This window comes from Sceloporus undulatus, chromosome 1, assembly GCF_019175285.1.
Source record: "Sceloporus undulatus isolate JIND9_A2432 ecotype Alabama chromosome 1, SceUnd_v1.1, whole genome shotgun sequence".
Lineage (NCBI taxonomy): Eukaryota > Metazoa > Chordata > Lepidosauria > Squamata > Phrynosomatidae > Sceloporus > Sceloporus undulatus.
Window position 1 is genome coordinate 196437634 of NC_056522.1, and position 22676 is coordinate 196460309.

Sequence of the window (22676 nt, forward strand, 5' to 3'; positions counted from 1 at the left end):
TAAGGTGCCTAAAGATGTGACAAAAAACTATGCAACATGAAATAGTTTAAGATGATGTAGTGTCTCACATCATTGTAGTCCCTGGTCTTGGTATCCTTTTCTCAATTTCATTATGGGAATGAGTACTTTATTTTGACCTGGCAATGTGGTGGACTGACAGAGACAAAATCATGTGTTTGTTTTACTGGTAGTAGCTTCTTGTTTCTAAAATATTGTTGGGCTTTTTTTCATTTGCTCCTCATAAATGGGCAAAACCAGAGATGTTCTTTATAGTTCAAGCATCCCCTACAGTTGACGACCTTGTTGCTCCAACTGTAACAATAATGTTTTAAAAATTAAATTCATTTTGTAATTTATCTCCTGAATAAACCGTACTTTTCATTTCTCAAACATGATATGTTTTTATGCTGACTCAAGTTACACATGATGTGTCTAATCCTGTGGTTTAGACACACTGACCCTAAGATAGACACACTGAATCAATTGTTAAATGGTGAGTCAACACATACTTAAACCCAATTGATTCAATGGGCCTACTCTTGGTAAGTTGTTGTTTCAACCTGTAAATGGTGTTATAATATTGCATTCATTTAAATTTTTCCAAAACTTGCATTTTTTCCTAGAAAATACTTGGATTTAATTACCGTATATACTCGACTATAAGTCGACCTCATGTTTAAGTCGAGGACAGGTTTTGAGGCCAAAATTGTGGATTTTGATTTGACCATGGATAAGTTGAAGGTAAAACTTAGGGGCATTTAACAAAGGATGTAAAGGATCGTGCAAAGGAAAATGCCAAAAAACTTTCTTTCTAATTTTCTAATTCTGGCAGGCATAACTGTTTGTCTTCATCCTAAAGGCTGGGTGGATAAGAGAGTAGAGGGGATCTATGCTTCTTTTTGGTGCTCCCAGGATAGACTAAGCTTTTTCCTTTTAGTCAGAGAAAGGGGATGGCTCCATATATGAGAGTTAAAGTACAGTACTTACATTGTTTCTAGACTTATACTGTAAATGAGTATATACAGTAGAAAAAATGGTCCAAGGCTACCCAGTGACTTTCACAACTCAATGAGGACTTTACTTCCCTTTCAATTTAATTAGAAATTAAGCACTTGGATCTCTAATAAGTGGGCCAAATGATATCCCCCCAAATTGTTCATAATCCTCTAGCAGGAACAGAAGTTGCATATAGTGCAGTGGTTAAAGCAATGAACTGCTGCCTAAAGTCCCCAATGAGCCATGAAACTCACTGGGTAGCCTTGGAGTAGTCACTTGGTCACCCTCAGCCTGATCTACCCACAGAGTTGTGGTGGGGAAAAGAGAAGCCATGTACACTGCCTTGACTCCTAAAGGGAAAGGTGTTGGATACATGTTTAACTAACAGATCAGAAATAAGAAATTAGTCTTCACTTAAGGAAGACTAATGGGCTAAGCCAACGATTTTTCACTCCAGAGGTAACTTTTGTAGAGGGATCAGAAAAAAGAAAGTGTGTAGAAATCCCTAATAAGGAGAGAGTTGAGAATTTCAGCCGAACTGAAAAGTGTGCATGCTTTGTATATGATACCTACATTATGATTAGACTACTTTTCAGAGACAGACGCCAATACCAGATCTGTGCATTTTATTGACCAGCACAGATGAGCTCCCCAACCTCACATTATTGAAAAACCAACTGAATACAGTCCCCGCAAAGAACCAAAGCAGTGGCTACCATCACCCACAAAATTGCTTTGATTTTTTTTATATCAGTGTGGGGGTGTTCAGGGCAGGGGCTGCTGTTTGAAATTAACCTCTTCCTTCTGTCAAACACAGTTGAGTGCTACCTGGAAGGCATCTCTGGATCTTAGAAGGGTAGTCAGAATTTACTATAGGGTTCATCTCTCCAACAAACTTGGCTAAAAGTCCCAAGATAAATGCTTTCTAACTTCTAATTAGAACATTACTCATTATGGCTCTTAAACCACGATTTCACAAGGAAAGAAGTGGTTCTGGCGATACTCATCACACACTGCTGCCTCTGACCTGTAGCTGCCCTGTCCCCAACCCATCTCTGTTCATTCATCAGGGAAATCTGTGAATGACCTGGCAATCACTCAAGTCCCCAGGTGCAAAAAAGTCACTCCTAGGTAGTTGTGTGATTTGTCAGAAGAATGAAGCTTGTGCAGAAGAGTTCTTGGCTGCAGTTAGTAGTTTGGTTTTAATTTAGAAAACACATTTTCCCTCCCAGTTGCTATGTATACACACACATAAGTCTTCAAAGTCCACCACAGCAGCAGTATAGTGAATTCATCTCACTTCCTGATTCTTGCAGACATAGAATGTACAGCACACTGCCTTACTTGCTGGTGCAAACAGAACACATGAATGGGCTTTGCGTGGCTCTGATGATATTATCTTGATATCTGTTGTTCCAGATGACTCTCCCAGAGTCCCAAATGAAATGGATGCCTTCCACAAGGGATCCATAATTTGGAGAGCACCATTATGGCATATGCCTTCCCCCTAATCTGGCAGGTTCTCCAGATGAGATGGCTTGCAACTCCCATCCTCCTGGCTAGTTGAACTGTGGGTGTGATGAAACCTGTTCTCCAACACATTTGGATTCTGTGCCAGGTTGGGTTAGGCTGTAAGAGCATTTTGCTCTATTGACCACCACTCAAAAGAAATTTGTTAGCAAGGAAGTGGAATCTACTACTGTATTTCCTCTTCACTCATTCGGATGACTTTCAAGAAGTAATCTTTGATTTCAGATAGGTCCTAATCATGTTGACACATTAAACACATAGGCCAGATCACAGGCTGCCATATGATCTTCCTGAGCCTGAATGCTATCGAGGGCAAGTTTCCAAAAGCAGAGCACAGCAACAGCTGTTGTCCTTGCAGAGCCTTTGCACCTATTGTTAACAGGATATGCCCTTGTTAATCAAGCTCAAAAGGGATTAACGCTGATACGCAAAAAATAGAGCCTGCTCTGTCTGAGGTGAAATGTCCCTAGTGATCCTGGTACAGTATCCTACTGCAGGTTGAATCACAACATTTCCCCCCCACTCCACAGATGCCTGTCAAATATACAAACAAGGGCAGTGATGAAATGATTGCAAAAATTATAATCTATATGTCATTTTTATAGGGAAGGACATTAGAAGTACTTCCTGCTCACAATTAGGCATATTTTATACATGGAATTGGAAATCACACCCCAAAGCACACCACTGCATGTCTCTGAAGTGTACTAATCTGAGCTGCAACAAAACACTTTCCCTGATTTACAGCCCAACCTTGAAAGAGCCTGCAGGGGGAAGTAAGTCAAAGCCCACCAGGAACCTTCAGTGCTCAGACAAAATGGCCAGTCCACCCTAGAACAGCAAAAACTCTTTAAAATGCCACCACTACATCAACCATGTGGAACAGTCAGAGGTGTACAAGTTTGAAATTAGAATATGTTATTGAAATGCTGAAGTTTCACAGGAGGAAAGCACCAGTAATCTAACGGACTAGAAACGTTAGCATCAGCTCAGATCTAGAGATCATTTAAACATCAGAAGAAATGGACAAGTTCAAGCAGAGGCAGGAAAGAATACAGTAAGATCCACCCCTTGTTTCAGACAGGGACAGTTAAATTAATTTTGGTGCAGCTACGTACCATTCTATCAATCTGTCACCTCTCTTTCTTTCAATCTCAATCTCTCTCTCAGGTCGCATCATACCAGCGTAAGCCACCTCAATAATCTAGAATCCAAGATCCAACCAAGAGAAAGACCACTTGTGTCATGTTGAAGCACGCAAACACCAAGTAATCTCAATATCATCAAAATTGTTTAACTCAGGATTAATTCCCAGGGTTTCAGCACATATTTTGCCCTCTAGGTGGAGCACAAGCAAAGATCCTCCAGCAGGCTAGTAGCCACCCCCCTCCCCTTGCTTTGCGTCAATCCTCTGCTTCCCTACAAACGCACTGGCATTAACTTGACAATGTGGTTAGTGTAGCTTTTATTTTTGGAGGCTGGCTGATGCATTTACTGGTAAAGCTGCTTCAATGGAGTTTATTTTGGAAGCAGAGATGCGGAATTAACTTGAAATGATGCTCGTCTGGCACTTCTTTGTGCAACTGAAGCCAACCCATCCCCCCCCCACACACACCAAAAAAGTGAAAGGGAGGTCTAATTTGCCTCTAACTTTTAAAGAAGGGTTCTGCAAATAAAGTATAAGAAACAGAATGGAAACAAATCACAACAGACCAAGTAGGAAGCAGGTTCCAACCGTCACTCCATGAGTTGCCAATCAGTTAAGCCTAACACAAGTATGGGCAACCTGTGGCTCTCCATGACACAGTTTATAGCACTATGATTCCACTTTAACTATTATGGCTGCATTCCAAGCAAGCCTAGATTGGCAGGTGAAGGAGGGGTCTTTAGGACCAGCATCCAAAGAATCCTCCTCTGGTGCCTCCAATCAAACTACAAATCCCAGGAAGATCCCACAGGAGGCAGCTAAAGTGGATCACAATGCTCTAACTACATAACATGAAAGGACGCTGGACTGCAACCTGATCAGCTGTGGCCAGCACAGTTAATGGGATGGAATATCTGACCCTTTGATTTCTGAAAAGATCTTAAACTCTATGATAGATACTCAAGTAAGTAAAGTAGAATCAATAATCTTATTGGCACATAAGCTTCTCTACAGATCAAAATAATGTGGTCTGTTTATATTCTAAACCAGGGCAGGGGAAAGTCCAACCTCACAGGCTATGCATAGCTGCTCAAGCTCATTTTGAGGTCTCCAAAGATTCTCTAGACCCTAAATACCCTAAAAGCACCAAATCCTGTCTGATCTTGGAAGCTAAGCAGGATCAGCCTGGTTAGTACTTTGAGGGGAGAATACCAGGTGCCATAGGTTACATTTCAGAGGAAGGTAATGGCAAAAGGAAACCCTATGGAATTCATGGGGTCACCATAACTTGGCAGGTACAAAAACACAAAGGTTCCATAATCCCCCAACTGGATTTTCTGAAAAGTGTTCCAGGAATAAAGGGTGAAAAAAATTTACACTGACAATATATACAAAGAGTTGTTGCTGAACCTCTAACAAGAATCAAGGACATATACTTCAAAGTATTAAGATAAGAAGCACTTCTAGAAGAAAGACAAATCTGTTTTCCAAATAAGAAGTCTTGACCAGAAAAGCCCAAACCGCACAATAGGCAGACAGCGATAAAGGACATTAGACAAGAGGTGTGCTCTAAAGTTTACACTGGAAAGGAGAAAAGTAGTTGTCATTAGCAAAGGAATAGAAGGAACACCACTTCTAAGTGTTTGAGCTTTCAGCCAAGTTCATCCAATATCTCACAGCTGGAAGAGAAAACACCAGAGATTTTTAAAATTATGTTTGAGAGAAACAACCAAATCATGGTTTGAGCATCAGTTATGATCAACTGTATTATAGCCACCATAGCACAGTGGTCTGAGTGTTGGACTAGGATTCCAGCAGACCTGGGGTTCAATCCTCACTCAGACTGGAACCCACTGGGTGTCTCATTTTTTTCAGACCGAGGAAGAACAAACCTCTTCTGAAGATATTTTAAGAGGAAGAACAAAAGAAAACCCTAGGATAGGCTTGCTGCAGGCTTACATATTCCCTCCCCCATTCCCTGATTCAAGCAAACCTGTCCAGGTCAACCAAATTATGAGTTTGTGCAAACCACATTATGCTGCAAAGCCATGACTGGAAGCCTCTTTCAAAAACTGGTACTCTATGACTATGGTTCACCCAGATTGTACTTTACTTTGTGTAAATGTAATGGAAAACTATGATTTGCCCAAACAATGAAGGTGGGATTGTGATTAGAAGCCATGGTTCAGAGTCCAAGTTTCAAAACTGACAGCCAAACCATGGTTTACCCATTGCTTAAAAAAACCAGTGGGTGACATGCAAACAAAACAGGATGTCCAGGATTCACTGTTGGTTTCAAAGGATTCTCCATGTCATGCAGTACCTAAAAAAACAAGAAAATAAAATGTGTATTTTAGGTGTCTTCTCTTTTGTTCTTCTTGCTTTGACTTCTTACTCTAATGAAGAGAAGGAATAAGGGTCTCATTAAATACTGAGAGGCAGACATCATGGTTTTTACATGATTCTCAGTAAGTATCAGAAGAATAAATAAAACAGAGAAATGGAAAGATGATTTCAGGAGTATTATTATAAGAAAGAAGAAGAAAAAGGGAAGAAAAGGTTTATTTAGAGAGAATGAGATCTGCAGTAGCTTTGTAGCATCTTGGAAGAGAAGGCTGTGGAACTTTGATGGCACATCAATAGAGAAGTGTAAGGAAGATCATAATAGAAAACATATGCTTGAAAAGCAATTTTTGCTAGAAAGATTTGGCAGATTTTCGTAGGACAGAAAAAATTATGACAGCCAGATGTCAAACAATTGATTTCCCCCCCCCTCTAAACATTCAATCTTCCTATGATTAGTTTGTAGGACATCTGGCTGTATTTAATCCAACAGCTAGATATAACTTACCAGCACATAACTGAGTCAAAAAGAAGTAATAATTTTGTTTATAGGATCATCTGTTTATGTCAACTATGCCTTCTATTAATAGGTTAAATTAACAAACAAACTGGCTACTAACGAATTTTTTAAAAAACCAGTTGAACAAGTTTAAACACTGAATGTGCCCCCTGTAAGCCAGGTGACAACAGGACTGAGGGTTTGGTTCTACAGATATCAGGGGACCAATCCTGGAAGTTGTTCGTCCTGTCTATAAAATGATGTTGCAAAAGTTCTTCATTATCTGTTGCAATGATGTTTAATTCACTTGTAATAGAAGTTTGGTCAAATTTATAATTGTCAGTTGTACTACTCATCGTGTGTCATTTGTCCCCAAAATTGTTCCCTGGCTTGTAATGGAAAATTAAGATGCTGTAATGCTGGACACATGTCATCACTATTCAGTAAGCTAGGAGCTGGGCTGATGTACATTAAGTACTGTGAGACGGTTGTCTCAGGCAGCAGATGCTAGGAAGTGGCCAGCAAGTGTTCAGAGACATTGCTGTGTGTTACGTAGCCAGCTCTGAACCCCCTAAGCTAGCTTGCTGCCTTCACAGGGGATGACAGACCTGATCTCCCATCACCTGAGTTGAAGTAGCATTCACTTAACAAGTTGTCTCTTTCCCTCAGGCAGCAAAATGTCCTGAACCATTCCTGGCTAAATATCCCAAGACAGCTGTTTTGTAAGCAAGTATGGGAGAAAAGTGTTTAATAAGAAAGCCTCTGTTTCCCATGAAACCTCTGAGAGATTCTTGCAAACCACATAGTCAGACAGAACCCACAAGACTAAGCAGTTTTTTCTTTGATGAGTGTTCTTGGTGTTCTGGACCAGTTTCATTTGAAAATCTTTTTGTAGCTGCTACCTTCCACATGCAGCAAAGCTCATCTCTTGCTCTCAGTTACAACTGGCTTGAGGAAAAGGCTTCAAAAAGTGCCATACTTCCTGCTAGTCATACCATTCCCAGGGGACAAAGCAAGAAATATGGGCACAAGCCAGCATGCTGTGACAGTTTGAATGTTGGAATAGGAATTTGGGAGATGAGGGTTCAAATCCCAGCTCAGACATGGAAACCTAATGGGTGACCTTGAGCAAGTCACACTCTCTCAGTCTCAGAGGAAGGCAATGGAAAATTTCCTTGGAATAAATACTGCCAAGAAAACCCTAGGATAGGGTCACCATAAGTTGGAGTTGACCTGGGGGCCCAAGAATTGGGGTACAGCAGATGTGCATGAACGTTACTAGCTTTGGCGCTTAAAAAAAAAAGTCAAAATCTTTTCTCCATAAACATTTTTGGACAAACCTCATAATTATGAAGTCAACTTCAAAAACAAGGTCATGGGGATTGTGTTTGAATATATATACAAGAAAAGTGTATGTTATTTTCTTCCTGTTGTTTTCTTTGTCTAAGCTTCTATTTTATTCTGTGTACTTTCCACCCAGATGTTAGCCACAATTAATAAGCCCATTAAAGTGAACTAAAAGCTACAAAAATTAAAATATAAATTTCAAAGTAATGACTCATGTCTGAATCCAGTTGAAATCGATGGTTTTAACTAATGGAAGCCACTGATTTCAGGGGGACTTCAGTGGGACCAAACCTCTTTAATGGGTTTGAAGGTCAAGGCACAAAGAAATATATGAACACACATGGACACACTGAAACTCCAAGGATGATTTTAAGGACTTTTTTGCTCAATGCTATAGAGAAGCAACTTTGGCTGCTGGAGAGCTGCTTCAATAAAAACAGAAACAAACAAGCAAATAAAACATCTGTGTTGTTTTTGCCTAAAAAGAACAGAGCACAGTCTGCAATATCTGCCCAAGTGAATGCTTGTTTAGGTTCACAACTGTATGCCATAGGCATTAGTTCACAGGCTTGAATCCAAAGTGCCCAGTGAGTGCAAGTGAGGTATTCTTCTCTGATCTGTAGGGGGTGGAATGAATCAACTGTGTCCATCAAAAGACCCCTTCTCAAAGGCCTGCCCTACTTCAGAGTTTATAAGGGATCAGTCAGAACACCAGCACTGATTTTTCAGGTAACCCAGTGGGGTATATGTAATGGAGTAAAAAGGACTAAATCCCTTTTCAGATAATGAGTAGGCAAGAGCAAGCAGCCAAGGAAAGTATTCCAGCTCTAACCCTCTGATATGAATCACCTAACACAAAGAATGATTTTGTGATGAAGAGAACCTATTCCATTTATGGAGCTTTCTACATGATCTGGAACCCCATTTTTCCTGGTTGCTAAATGGTGGAGAGTGTCAATGGACAACTTTTTAGAAGGCTATTTTTCACATGAAGAATATGGCAATACTGAAAAACATATATATTCACTGTGAAAGAATGAAAGGAAACAAAGTCCCATGTACTATACGGTGGTCCAAAACTTATTTTTTAAAAAAGCCCAAGAATAATCAAATGTCTACTTGTATAGAGTGCAGACTGCAACTTCAGGATTGTCCCTGAAGATGGTCAATTGGTGATCAAAATGTGTTGGATTTAATAAAAAAATAAAGTTCTTTTGACCATCATATGTCTTCTTTCATTCTTCCAATGTAGCGGGGTTAGACAAGAGCTGTCCTTCTCTTTTGTTAATTTACCTGCTTTTCTTAGTATCCAAACATGGGTTAAATGTAGACAGAACACAAAATGTAGTTCTTTGTATTAAACTAGTAAGTCCCAAAATACTACACCGAAAAGGAAAACTGGAAAAAGTAGCAAAAAGCACAACTAAAATCAATTATTTGATACAGAATAAAAATTGTAATTCAGGATGTAACCAAAAATTAGTATTGAGCTTATATGGAAATGAAAGGTTTATTCAGAATATTTCATTTTTTAAAAAATTTCAGCTTAAATACATAGTATTAGGTGGCTATTTTTCATTCCTAGCTTCAAATCATGATTTGAGTTGCATATCAAAAGGACCAAAATACAAGTTGATCAGCGTAAAATAAAATTTATTATGATACAAAAGTATATGAGTTGAAGATACATAAATAACATACAATGCAAATGAAAAATGAAAACACATGACAAATCACTGTAACTAAGAGAAAGCATACAACACATGCTAAAACAAAGTTTAAAAGCATTTACATTTCTAAAGACGCATTAATGATGACAATAAAGAAAAAAGAAATACGACAAAATAAAATGCTTGAATATCAAGATCTGTTATTGCTGTAAACACGAATGTCTACTAAGCATTAAGAGTATTTAGACAAAAAATAGTTAATATTGGGCCCGTACAGACAGGCCAAAATGAAGCTGCTTTGGGTCACTTTGGAGGTATGCTGTTTAAATGATACATGCGTCCTAAGAGGCCAGAAGCCATGACAAAGCCACGACAAAGCCACCCTCCGGTCCTAAGGACGAGACCAGAGCTTTGGCAAGGCTTCTGGCCTCTTAAGACGCATGCATCATTTAAACAGCATACCTCCAAAGTGACCCAAAGCAGCTTTATTTTAGCATGTCTGTATGGGCCCAATAGTACTCTGTCAGTATTTGATACCATGTTTTGGTCTTGCTCACCACAGATTTCACTGGAATTCAGCCACTGTGCTATATTATCATGCTGGCTAGACTGGAGCTCACATCATATTTCCTAGGGTCATACAGAACATTTTCATACATCAAGTTTGAAGACGTTCTTGTTTTAATTGGCTTTAATGTAAATATAAACCTACATAGACTAGAATACTCATTCACATTACAAGCTTCTTTCTTCTGCACAAACAGCTGCTCACACAAATAGTGCTTAAGTCAAGACAATTATGCCACATGCTTGGAAACTCTTAGTCTTGAAATATCTGAGGTGTCCCTTTTGCCCCAGGCACTATGTTAGTCCAGGAAAATGTTCAATTTTCTTTAGATTTTAACATAATGAAGTTAGTCGCAGGAGACTTAACCAATGCACAGCAAGGACACCAAACTGCGTGTGTCAAATGCTTCAGAGATGCACAATATTTTGAAGGTTAACAGCTGAAGCCAACTGCTTCAGGAAAGTAGCAAGGGAGCTGTTGTATCAGGAGGAGTCCACTGCCTCCATCCCAATCTATATTTCAATCTAGCTGAAACCCATCCTCTTAGCATCAGTTTCCACGTCACACAGATTAACTGTTTCATGGTCTTCCATAAGCCATCCTCCATGTAGGTCTTGTGTAGGTTCATACTTCCCAACGCCTGAGGCAGAAGCCCTTAAGGAAACCTGGGAGGACAAATATGCAGGAAAATGGGGGCATGCACAAGGCCAAGGTGGACTTCTGATCTCTCCCCAGGGAAAAACCACCCCAACCAGTGCAAGGAGGATAGAATTACTGTTATTGAATGTGTCTAGCCCACTTTTTAGGACAACTGTTCCCCCAAATGAAAGTGTAAAATAAAAACAAATGAGCACACACATTAAAAACAGCATCCAATAATATCACATGCAGGGAGGCCAACAGCAAAATCAGTAAAAAGCTTAATGGGATTTTTAAAATGGCCTTAGAGGCTGCTTAAAAGCTTCAAGAAAAGGGTCAAGTGGACCTTTCAAGGAACAGAATACCATAAATGTACAAATATGACTAAAGATTATTCTGATAACCACCAATCTGAATTACAATTGAATCAGACCAGATGGCTGGAGTCCAAAATCTGTTCTTTGGTTCTGGGCAGGTGTAACTAAACAACCTGGTTCTGAATTATTCATGGTTTTAAATCAACAGATATGGAAGATGTGGCCCTCCAGGTGTTTATGAACAACAATCTCCCACTCAGGCTAGAGCAGATGGGAGCTACAGTCTTACATGAGGAGAACCTCATTTTCCTTACTCAGCTTTAAAAGTTATTACTAAGATTTTAAATTAAGCACAGAAATAAATGAATACCAAGTTACCTGAGGCAACACAGGTGAAATATAATCAAACTGCTTAGCTCACATAACTATTCTGGTGCACTGTCTTTCTTTAAAGGCAGTCATACCATCCTGAATGGGAAGAAACTTGCAGCCCAGCTCTTTCCTTTTCAACTGTATGACTGTCCATACTCTCCTGGTTTCTCTTTTCCTACAGCTGCACTGATTCCAGAGCTGCTGGGGGGCTTTTTGCATGGGACTTTTTTTTACCTCTGCTCCATTTTCCCACAAAGACTTGAAAAGCACATCCTATACTTGGTATGACCCCAGTTTTAGCTTTTGTTGAAGTTCATCTGTCTCTGCACAGGAGAACAACCAACACTACCAATTTAGAAATCCTTATTTATACTAGGTTCAGACAGCATGTTTCTTTTCACAATTCTTCCTCAAGATAGTCTCATCATGAAGAGATTAAGCCAACACATTACAAGCAACAACTTTACTTGCAACACACTATGGTGGTAATAAGGGAGCAATATCATTATTTTGAAAAGAGTGTAATAACTAATAATGTCACTAGCCTTTTAAAGTGCAGCTAGTAACATGCATTTACTAGTTTAAAATGTTGGGTTGGGTCACTTTGGAGAACTTTACACTATTTTTGTATTTGTGCGGTTTGCAAGACATTACCAACAAGTTGGGTTACTCACTGTTCAGGATAAGAAGTAACAAACTGCCTTTTTAAAAAAGTAGTAATAATGTGTAAGCTTTTGTGACAATCTTTCCAAGAGGTTGTAGCAAACCTTTGGCTTATTACTCCCTCCCGGATTTCTGACTAGAAGTTGACTAAATAAAGATCAATTTGTCACCCTTTCCCTCCCCATACTAAGGAAACAATTAACAGGGCAATCTTGCAAATAGGAAGCTTTCAATTAACATTAGAAAGGACATATATGGAGCTGTATCTCAACCTTGTGTCTGGACAATTACTGCGGTCATATTTAAAGGCTCAATATAAGCAGACTTTTCTAATATGTTGCTGTTAGAAGATTTACATGTTCTTACTACTAACACTCTACTATACTGTGGTACATGAATATTTTAAAGCATGTTTAATGTAAGCTTTTACATTCTGGTATACAATTTTTTATTCGAAATTCTGGTCAACTTGATTTGTTTTCAGTTTATCTATGTTGCAGAAGTTGGATAATTGCCATTGCTTATACTGAAAACAAACGAACTTGCTTCCATAATCAGAAGCTCACAGTTCATGGGAAAAACCATATCCAAAAAGGGGTTATTAAGTGTTAACACCCCAGGACATCCTGACAACAGTAAGATATACCCACACTTATAAAAATATATGATTTGACAATTCAATCTTCCTGTACCTACTGTTCCCATTTTCTCTGTTAATAGTTTAAACTATCTGTATTTGCATTTTCCCACAATCTCCCCACATTAAATTTCCCTTTCAAATCCATTCCTTAAGCATGATGTAATTGCAAGTTTAAACAACATACATTGTCAAGTTTTGTTTCAACCTGCTTTCTGAAAAAAGCAATTAGTATAAAAATTAGATATTAATTTTGGTATCTCTAGCAGTATTTAAAAAACACTGAAAATATAAGAACAAAGCTTTAATATTTGGAACTCTGTGATCTAGAAAACCTCGATCATGTTTAAAGATGAAACAACCTCTCTGAAACTTAAGACGAAACAACCTCTCTGAAACCATGGCTTTAGTTTTGCTCTCCCCGGCCTTCCATTCTATACACTACAGTGGTGGAGATGTCCTCATTTGACTCAGGTGACACTTTTTTCCACACAGTCTCTTTTAATGCAAGTTCGTGCTGAAGACTCTCATAGTCCCATGGTCCAAAGGCAGGCTAGTTGTTCAAGCAACATACATTATTTATTAGATTACTGGTGAAAAGAAACATTCTATCATAATTAATAATTAGCAATTAGATTTTTTTGGCGGTCAAGTATCGCCCCTCCTTTCCCTCCTAAGTTGATTCAGTAATCAAGTTTTAGGTTTTAAAACAGAATGAAAAGATTTTTGTAATTTGGATGATGGGGGATGAGGACTATTCTCCCAAACAAGGTAAATCACAGTAGAATAGGTTGGTAATGTCCTGACAGCAACATATAAGCTTTCATACCATACTAGAGTTAGTGAGGCTCCTTTCCTCCCAGAAAAGACTTTCACATTTCACAATCCCTGGCCACTTGGAACAACAAAGTTAGGTAAAAGTGTAGAGCCTGTCACATGATGTCAAGTGAGGCAAGCTCTACATTTCTACCCAACTTTGGTGTTCCAGGTTGCCAGTGATTGTTCCCACAATCCCATGGTGTTATGTGTTCACTTTCCAATATTAAGGTTGTCAAGGAAGGGATAGGGTCTCCTGCATCGCTAAAATACTGGAGCAACTTCATCTCACAGGGTCAAATCAGCAAACCAAAACTATCTATACCAATTGCAAATGAAGACCCAGTGAGAAGAGATGGAATTTCCCCCAATCCCATAGAGAGCTACAGCACCATGTAGGTTAACAGGAAGGAAGGAAGGAAGGAAGGAAGGAAGGAAGGATGGAAGAGGTGGGGAACACCTTTCCGCCAACTGTGATTTGGCTACTCAAGCCAGACACAAGGCATGGGCTCCTGCTCTATACCCACCAGAATAAGGACTCCCCAGAGCACTCTCTGGCTGAGACCTTACATGGAGCAGGGGGAGTCTAACATTCTTCCTGTACAGTTCAGTGTCCTGCCCCAGTACTGTAAGGCCTCTGGAGAGATTCCTGCTGCTTACCAGTGGGGATGGGTGGGAGAAAGAGGCAATTCAGACAAGAAGCTGGTGGCCTGAACTCAGAGAGAAGAAGAAATGAAACAGCACTCATAAATGGAGTGCACCTTCCTTTTTCTTCCCATTGAAGTCAGACCAACCACATCTTCACTGTCTGACCTGCATTCCTCCCTCTCTCTTTGCCATCAATAATTAGCAGCAGCAGCAGCAGCAACAGCTCCCCAGGGCTTGACAGATGCTGGGAAAGATGGCGTAAAGGGATAGAGAACAGTCTTCTGCACCTCATCCAAAGAAAACATACATGCCTCAAAGCTACACTTATGCATGTGTGTGCCACAAATAATGCTGCCCTTTGAGAACTAACAGGACTGTAGTCAAAAGAAATACACTAACTAGGAACTTTCCATTCTTTTTACTACATATTCTAGTAATTCTTAACACAGACAGAAAAAAACAGAGACAGAAGACAGTTCCACACTTTGGGAGTTTCCTTCTTCCCCAAATTGTGGACCAAAGTTGTGATGAGCAAAATTCTGTAAATGGCTTCTTAGCATATCTACAAAGAAAACACCTTATGCTTCAAGACTATAATAAATAAGAAGAACAATTTTGCTCATATTAATTGGGCCTATGTGATATATGAATTGTTCCCAGTTGAGTAGAAATAGACCAAAACCAGCAATGGTAACATAAAAGAGAGAAAACTCCTAACTGTTATACTGCCAAATTACGATTAGGAAAGCAGGCAGAACAGCAATCAGTGACCACACTCAGCATCTTGATATGAACTTCCAGACACTACAGATTTCATATAAATTGCATTTCAACACTCAGACCTCCATATATTGATATACACTACATGTTGCTGAGCAGTCTTATTTGGAAAATGAGAAGCTTAGCATACATATTTCACTTCAATGTCATGAAATAACAACTTACCCGCTGATCACCGCCTTCTCTGCGAGGATCAAGCTTTTTTGCAAAGTGCCTCAAGTTATCATAATTATGGAAATTGCACAAAGAAACAAGTTCCTGCAATTGGGACATACACAAAAACAACAACACAATTTCAAGTTACTATGTTTCAACCTTGCAAGTATCTGATTGCCGCAAGTAAAACCATTGGAAAAATCTCCTTGTAACTCTGAATTGCACAAGAAAATTCTAAAACTGGTTTCAATTACACCTCAAATACATGGATTCACAGGAGACAAAAAGCAAAGCAACTATATTTTTGAGCAGCCAATACAACCAACAATAGTTTTAGGGTCGAGCTAAAAATAGGTGAATGCACTTTCTGTACACGTGTCCCACCTGCAAACACCACCCCTTTATAATGCTAGCTGGCTTCAGCTTCAGTGCCATTTTTGTTTTAACAATTACCATCTTTTCTAGCAGCAATGATAACATGTTATAAGGGGTGGGAATCTTTCAGCCCATAGGCTGCACGCAGCAGAATTATTAAGGATACCTAGTCCTACAACACACACACACACACACACACACACGGATTAAAAAAGAAAGCAACAAGCGAAAACTAATACTATGCTTCCAGAGACCTCTAAGAGATGGGCTTTTCTGTTTAATCGCTATTTAGGGAGGGATATCCCAACATCAAAAAGAAATATTTGTGGTCTTCTGATCCACTGAGATTGCCCACTTCTATTATATAACATTGAAAACTTGTTTGCTAGTTATTAGGAAGGCAGACTATTTAAACAAAAATTAGCATTGAAATTATCTAAGACAGAGGAGGATTTAGCAAACTTCTTGAAGCACTGAACACTTGGGTTCCATTCTGCTAAAGAGTTTAGCCCCTAATTAACAAGTTTGGGTAAATCTGTTAATGTTTTGGCCAATCTCATTTTCCAATACCTTGCAACATTGTAAATGAGCATTTTAAATAAATGTTTCACAAATAAATTTAAGCAGAAATGGCCATATTCAAAGTAGATGTGGAACCAGAAAGATAACTAATTCTGATGCAAACTAGCAAATGACTGATCAAATAAGAATATATTCAAGTGAAAAGCTGCACTTACGTGACAAAAGTGTATCCCTTTAACACTATTGCCCATCTTGTCCAGAGGAGGTGACCAGCACATCATGCCCATAACATTAGGAACAACCAAGAGAATGCCACCAGCAACTCCTGATTTTGCAGGAAGTCCAACCTATATTAAATGAAAGAACACGAATGTTCCAATTAAAAATGCTTTAAAAATATAGAAATCAGTAATTCATTAGTCTCTGCAATAGCAATAAGTCCTATTGTCAAGAAGTCAGCACTCCTGCTGCTGTGCCAGCACCCCTGAAACATCAGGTCTTTTCCTACACTTTAATTAGAGAAATTAATTATGAATTGAGGTGTAAAACAAGGGTCTTTGAATGCACAAAGTGCACTGCATTTTCTTAATGTGCCCAAACATAGACAATTAAGATCAAGATGGGTTAAATATCATTTTAACTTTTAGTAGCCATCATGGTGTAGTGGATTGAGCACTGGAGAGCAAGGTTCAAATCCCAGTTTGGCTATGTAAACACACTGGGTGACAACCTTGGGCAAATCACATTGCCTCAGCCTCAGAGGATGGCAATGCAAACCCCCTTGTAGAAAGTTAGCAAGAAAAATAAGTTTGCCTTAATGTTGCCATAAATCAGAAATGATTTGAAGGCACACAACAACAACAACAACAACAACAACAACAACAACAACCAAATAGGTCCTTTGGAAGAAGAAATGTCCATAAACTTTAAAAAAAATGAAGACAATCAGATCAAATAGGGAGTGAAGGCATGTTTATAAGAAAGGGAAGCTTAAGGCTCACTCTCTTTTTTCACCAGCATCAGTACAAAGGAGCCTCTGACCAGCAGCTGAACCCAAAGTTATTATCTGGTTCTTCAACTGTTTCACCATTTGGGAAATGCTGACACAGAACATTTTGTTATTCCTGAAAACCTGATAATTGGCAATGATACAGCACCAAGGACCACCTTCCAGCGTAGACTCATGCAGACTCACACAACTTAACCTAGGCAGACATAAATCCAATTCCATCTTCAGAAACCCACTAGTTCTGGTTTTTACCAGCTACAGCTCATTTGCCAACTGTAACAATCCTTTTTAGTACAAATCTGCTGTTCTACAAAGTGACTATCAGCTGACCCAATATTTCTCTTTTTCCAAATCTCTTTATCAAATACTAGTTGAGAAAAGCACTTACGTGAAAAGCAAACTGTCCTGAAAAGTCATACATGCCACAGGAATGCATTAAACTCAGAGTGTTCCGAACAGCTTCAGGACTCAGGACTCTCTCACCAGTGATTGGGCAAAACCCTCCATTAGCCAGTGTTGCTGCCATAACACTGGCTGATTCACAAGTCACTTCTATGGAGCAAAGCTTAAGGGGGGGAAAAAAGAATAAAACAGAACACTTTAAAACTATTGCACACAGGCAAGACATTATGTAGGTAAAAATCAAATATAGCTATATCTGTATCTTTGTAAAGATCAGATACAGATATATCCAACTGTATTACTCAATGAACAAATATTAGACTAGCATAAAAATTATCTTGCCAGCAGATCAGGGGAGAAAGCCTTATCTGGTTGAGTGTATGACAGATGCTCAGACTGATGGTGGACTAGTATTTTAATAAGACGGACAACAGTATTATAATTCAATTCCTCAATATACACTTTCCTAGTCTGCTGAAGGATGAGATTCTCTCCAGACTTAGTGCAATACAGTTGGCCCTCTGTGTCTGTGGATCCTGGATCCACAATTTGAACCAACCACTGAATGAAAAAAAAATTGCAAAATAAACAAACAAATAAAGAGACATGGTGATTAATGGCACCTGCGGTGCTGCCAACACCCTCTTGGCCTAATTCCTCTGCCAGCCCCTGATCTGAGCCACGGACACTGGCACAAACCCAAAGGGAGGAAAGGCTCTCTGGGGCCAACAACACTTCCTCCTTTTCCTCCTAGTCTTCACTTGACTCTACTTTAAGAAAATCCACAACTGGTCAAGAAAGTGGTGGAAGATAAAATAGTCTAAATAGGCAGTGCAGGGGAGGAGAGTAATGCTCCACAGCCATAGGGAGGGAGGTGAGAGTATTTTTTATTTTATTGAATTGATCATCTGTAGATTTTGTTATCTGTGAGGAGTTCCAGAACCAATCTCCCATGGATATGGAGGGCCAATTATACTGAAAATTGTTCTATGGATCACTGTCTTTCTAACCAAATCATCATTGATCATTGTGAAATCCATGGATACGAAAGGTCAATTGTACCTTCTATTATGATGCAAAACCTCAGTACAGCATAATAATTTTGTTTTCACTTGTCTGAATTTACAAACATGTATAGTTTTAGAGCGAGCATAGCGAAATATTTAAGCTATGGATCTGGAGACCAAGGTTCAAATCCCAGCTAGCCATGGAAACCTACTGGGTGACCTTGGGCAAGTCACATTCTCTCAGCCTCCTCAGAGGAAGGCAAGGTACACCCCATCTGAAGAAATCTTGCCAAGAAAACCTTAGGAAACACTAATGGGTTCACCTTAGTGTCTCCTAAGTGAGAAATTATTTGAATGCACACAACAACAACAACAACGGTTTTAGTGGTTATATATGCAACCTACAGCTTTTTTCAGAGATCTTCCTTGAATTCTCCAATGTCAAAGATTAGCCTTGACTAAATATATTAGTGAAAAATTCTGGGAAGGTATTCAAATGCACAGAAATCCCTCTGTGCAAAGGGGGATTACCAAATCTATTCAGAATACATTTTGACATGAAAGATACAAGCTGCAAAGGCAAAACAGGAACTAAAACACATTTAGCTAACATGCAGCTGATTTTATTATTTATAAATGCTGCAGTTGGTCCAAATAGAATATAAGATAAATATACTATAATGTTATTGCCTTTGCAAAATGTGCATATGTAATATGTTAATATTGTTCTGACAGAATTTTGTTTGCCCTATTATCTCTATAGCTTTGAGGATTACCAATATGATGATGATTAATTAGTTACCTGGAAGTAGAAGTCTAATATGCCAACCATATCGGTTCCTTCTGGGAAACACTAAAAAAGTAATAACAGCACATTATGAGATATGAAGAACCTGATGTCTGCACTAAAGCTTTTCACACAATGAATACTATGTGATCAACAGAACCAGTTAAGTTAGTATTCAGAAGTAAACTCCAAGGCTTATTTTCCAGATGTTTAACTTTATGTGAAAACTGGGAATGAAGCATCTTTAGCCATTTGTATTTCAAACCACAGAAATCCAAGTTCATTTCTGAGTCATTACTTTTATATAATACTATGAAAACATCATAAAGCCTTAGGCAGATGCACAGGACACAAAGGGCTGAGGCTTCTCTCCCCATTTCTGTTTGCTTTTATAGTTCCTCTCCATTACATAAAGCAGCTTGGGAAAAAGGATCCTGCTCTTACAGCCCCAAATAGTTGTTGCTGTTATATTTTGATCCTCCAAGCAGGATAGAAATGTCCAGTGAGACTTATTAGGCACCTGGATAGGAATTTATGGCAGTTATTTTAAAAGCCATCTCACTGATATTAGTCGGAATATACTCTTATATAGATAAAACAGCAGCTGGCACTTTTTCCTCCATCTGCTCTCCTCCCATTTCATAAAAGACACATCAATAACTGCAGTATAGTATAATGTCAGCCCTCCTGCCCCATAAATCAGATGAACTGATTGCTTTCCCACAGCTTAAAAACACACACACGTTAGAACAATCTTCTGAAGTACTGCATATGCTACTTCTGTTCAATTTAATGTTTCCTTGGCACCTTACATAAATACATTAAAATGCAAAATTTTAAGTCTACTCTTAGAATGAAGAAGAGATGGCATTGTGAGATCTTAGCTAATTAACACTTTGCAGACCTAGTTTGCTCTAAGTGAGCAGACATGGGTCTCCCTGAACTCAATCCTGGAGTATTTCAGACTACAAAGTGGCCAGTGAATTTTTAATATCGCCATTCATCTGGTTGTGCTGTGAGTTGGGGTACAATCTTATAGAAAAGTGGAATACAAAATAGGAAGACAACAACAGTGTAAGAGCAGAACAAGAACTGCTGTTTCTGTTGCTACTACTACTACTATTACCACCACCACCTATTACTACTGCTAGTAATTATGATGACTATGATTATATTATCGAAGAGCACAAAGTGCAGTTTTATTGTATGTTTGTATGCATTCATTACTCAATTAACATTATATTGCTTTTCCCATTCAATATGAAGAAACAAAAGCTTGTTCCATGAACTTTATTGAGTAGATGTTATCTAATGTTAAGGAAGTGGAGGCAATAGATTCCAGAGACATACCTTTTTCTCTTTCAAATAATACCCTATTGCAAAGTTTCGGTCTCCACTTTCCCTTTCAGACTGGAATCTAGGAAAAAAAAATACAGAAATGTACATCAAAACTGGAGATTAACAGCAGTGAAAGGTTCTGAAATAGATGCAGCAGATATATAGGGGTGTGTGTGTGTGTGTGCAAACACTTTAAGACCCTATAGTCTTTATTTAGCAAATGTGTGTAATTGGTTCTTAAATAGATAAGTTACATTTCCGTTGGAACCTAAGGAGACTCAATACTACATATGCAGTTTGCAATTCTAACACAAAATAGGAGAAATAAAATATCCTTTAAATGTCATGCCAAAAAAAAAAATACTTTGTGGTTTTTTTTGGGCTATGTGTCCATGTTTATCTAGAAGAGTTTATCTGCCAAAGCATCTGTCAAATTTTAAAATCTTGTATTTGGGTAGACATTTCTTGGCCGTAAGCAAGTATAGCAACAGAATTTCAGAATGCCCAATTTGAAGGAATACTTATATCTATTTTCACCAGGACTCCACAAACCCACTTCTTTCCTTGCTGTTGTACCTCTCCTATTTGGAAAGCTCTTCTGTGCTTCTACCCATTATCACCTATTTTTGCAGTTTTAAAAAAATCCTTTCCTCCTTCATTCTCAGAGGAGGACAGGAAACATGAACCGTTGCTCTCTCCTGCAATTTGGGTATTGAGAAACCTGTCTATAAATTCCTGCAATACCAGCCGAGAAAGAAAGGTAGCTCCTCTCCCTCCAGCCCAGTTCTTGCAGGAGGCAGTTGGTGTTATTCTGCTGGCGTATTCTTCAGAAGCCCAACTATTCGCAGGAGGAAAAAAAATCAATTTTCGGTAAAGGAAATAAGAAGATCAGAACAGGATGATTTTGAGCTTACAGGCTTTCCAAAAAGCTGTACCTTGCTATTCTTTCCTGTAGAAAGAAAACTTGGTTGATGATTTTTTTTAAAACTTAGCACTGGAGTTTTGTAATGGGCAGTAGAAGCAACACAGAGAAGAAGGGAAACTAGCCCTGCTTTCTATTGTAGCTCTCTGTGGAAGAAAAGAGGGTAAGTTTCTCTCTCCCTGATGGGCTTTCATAGGAGCCAGCAGCAGGGACTTTTTGCCAAAGCTCAACACCCTTCTTTTGTCCATGTTCTCTGCAGATGCCACAGAATTCAGTTAAGAAGGGCTGGATGGTGGCAACCTTAGAGATATGGCCTAGCTAATAAAGCTAAATTTATAGACCAACTTGTGTTACCAAAATACAGAGAAATACTTACAGTAAGAACCATACTTACGTGGCATTACTGAACCCAACATATTCATTTCCAGCCATCTTATTCATGAACTGCATCACCTGTCAAAGAAGAATCACAACTTGTTCACTGTATGAAGTGATAAATCTCATGAGTCCAGAATTCAGCACAAGTCATTAGGGTATTTCAGACCCAAACCTAAGCTACTGTTCTGTGCTGTGTGAGACTGGAAGCATTTGCTTCTTGGCTTAAAAATAAACTATAATTCGGTTTTATATCTGTGAGATATAGACTTCTAAGTACCAATGTATCATATCAAATTAATCAGGACAAAGCAAGTGAAACAGCAATTTTCAATTTATTAATTATAATCTTGTAAGAAGGGGTGTCTCAGGAAGCAGGCATACTTGTCTTCAGGTTTTATATAATATTTATAAGCCATTTTCTGTTATAACATTTTATCTGAATTTTCATTGGATAATGTATAAACTTTTAACCACCTGACAAGCAAAACAGATTTTGAATGACAATCCACAAGAATCTTACCATAGTACTTTTAAATTTAACTATAGGAAACATTTTTAAAACACTGTAGTATTCACTTACATAGTCAAATTTCTCAGCATTATTTGCTCCTTGCTGAAAGGAAAGAAGACATATTTACAAAGTTTGTTAATTCAAGAAGAGCTTTAATTCTAGTTTAATTTAGTCTACAACTACTTAAATATTACTATTTAATATTAGACTGGTTTATTTATTAGTCTAAATAACTAAAGTTAGATTACAAAAAATGCTTAAAACTTTTTAAAGAATAGCATACAGTAGAGATTTCAA

General features: G+C 38.6%; 1 protein-coding gene across 7 annotated transcripts in view; it reads right to left on the reverse strand.

The window, feature by feature from the left end:
• GLS (glutaminase) overlaps positions 1-22676 on the reverse strand; it is a 45324-nt gene that overhangs the window by 13341 nt on the left and 9307 nt on the right. For 5 of the 7 annotated variants that reach the window (XM_042480615.1, XM_042480383.1, XM_042480551.1 and 2 more), the window contains 7 exons: positions 22449-22481; positions 21885-21943; positions 20581-20647; positions 19246-19296; positions 17423-17599; positions 16241-16372; positions 15138-15230 (listed from right to left, as the gene is read on the reverse strand). In XM_042480615.1, the coding sequence (XP_042336549.1) occupies positions 15138-15230; positions 16241-16372; positions 17423-17599; positions 19246-19296; positions 20581-20647; positions 21885-21943; positions 22449-22481 (612 nt within the window). Of the gene's footprint in view, positions 1-9498; positions 13282-15137; positions 15231-16240; positions 16373-17422; positions 17600-19245; positions 19297-20580; positions 20648-21884; positions 21944-22448; positions 22482-22676 lie in introns of those variants that run through there. The other 2 variants (XM_042480782.1, XM_042480702.1) reach the window with 2 other exon arrangements.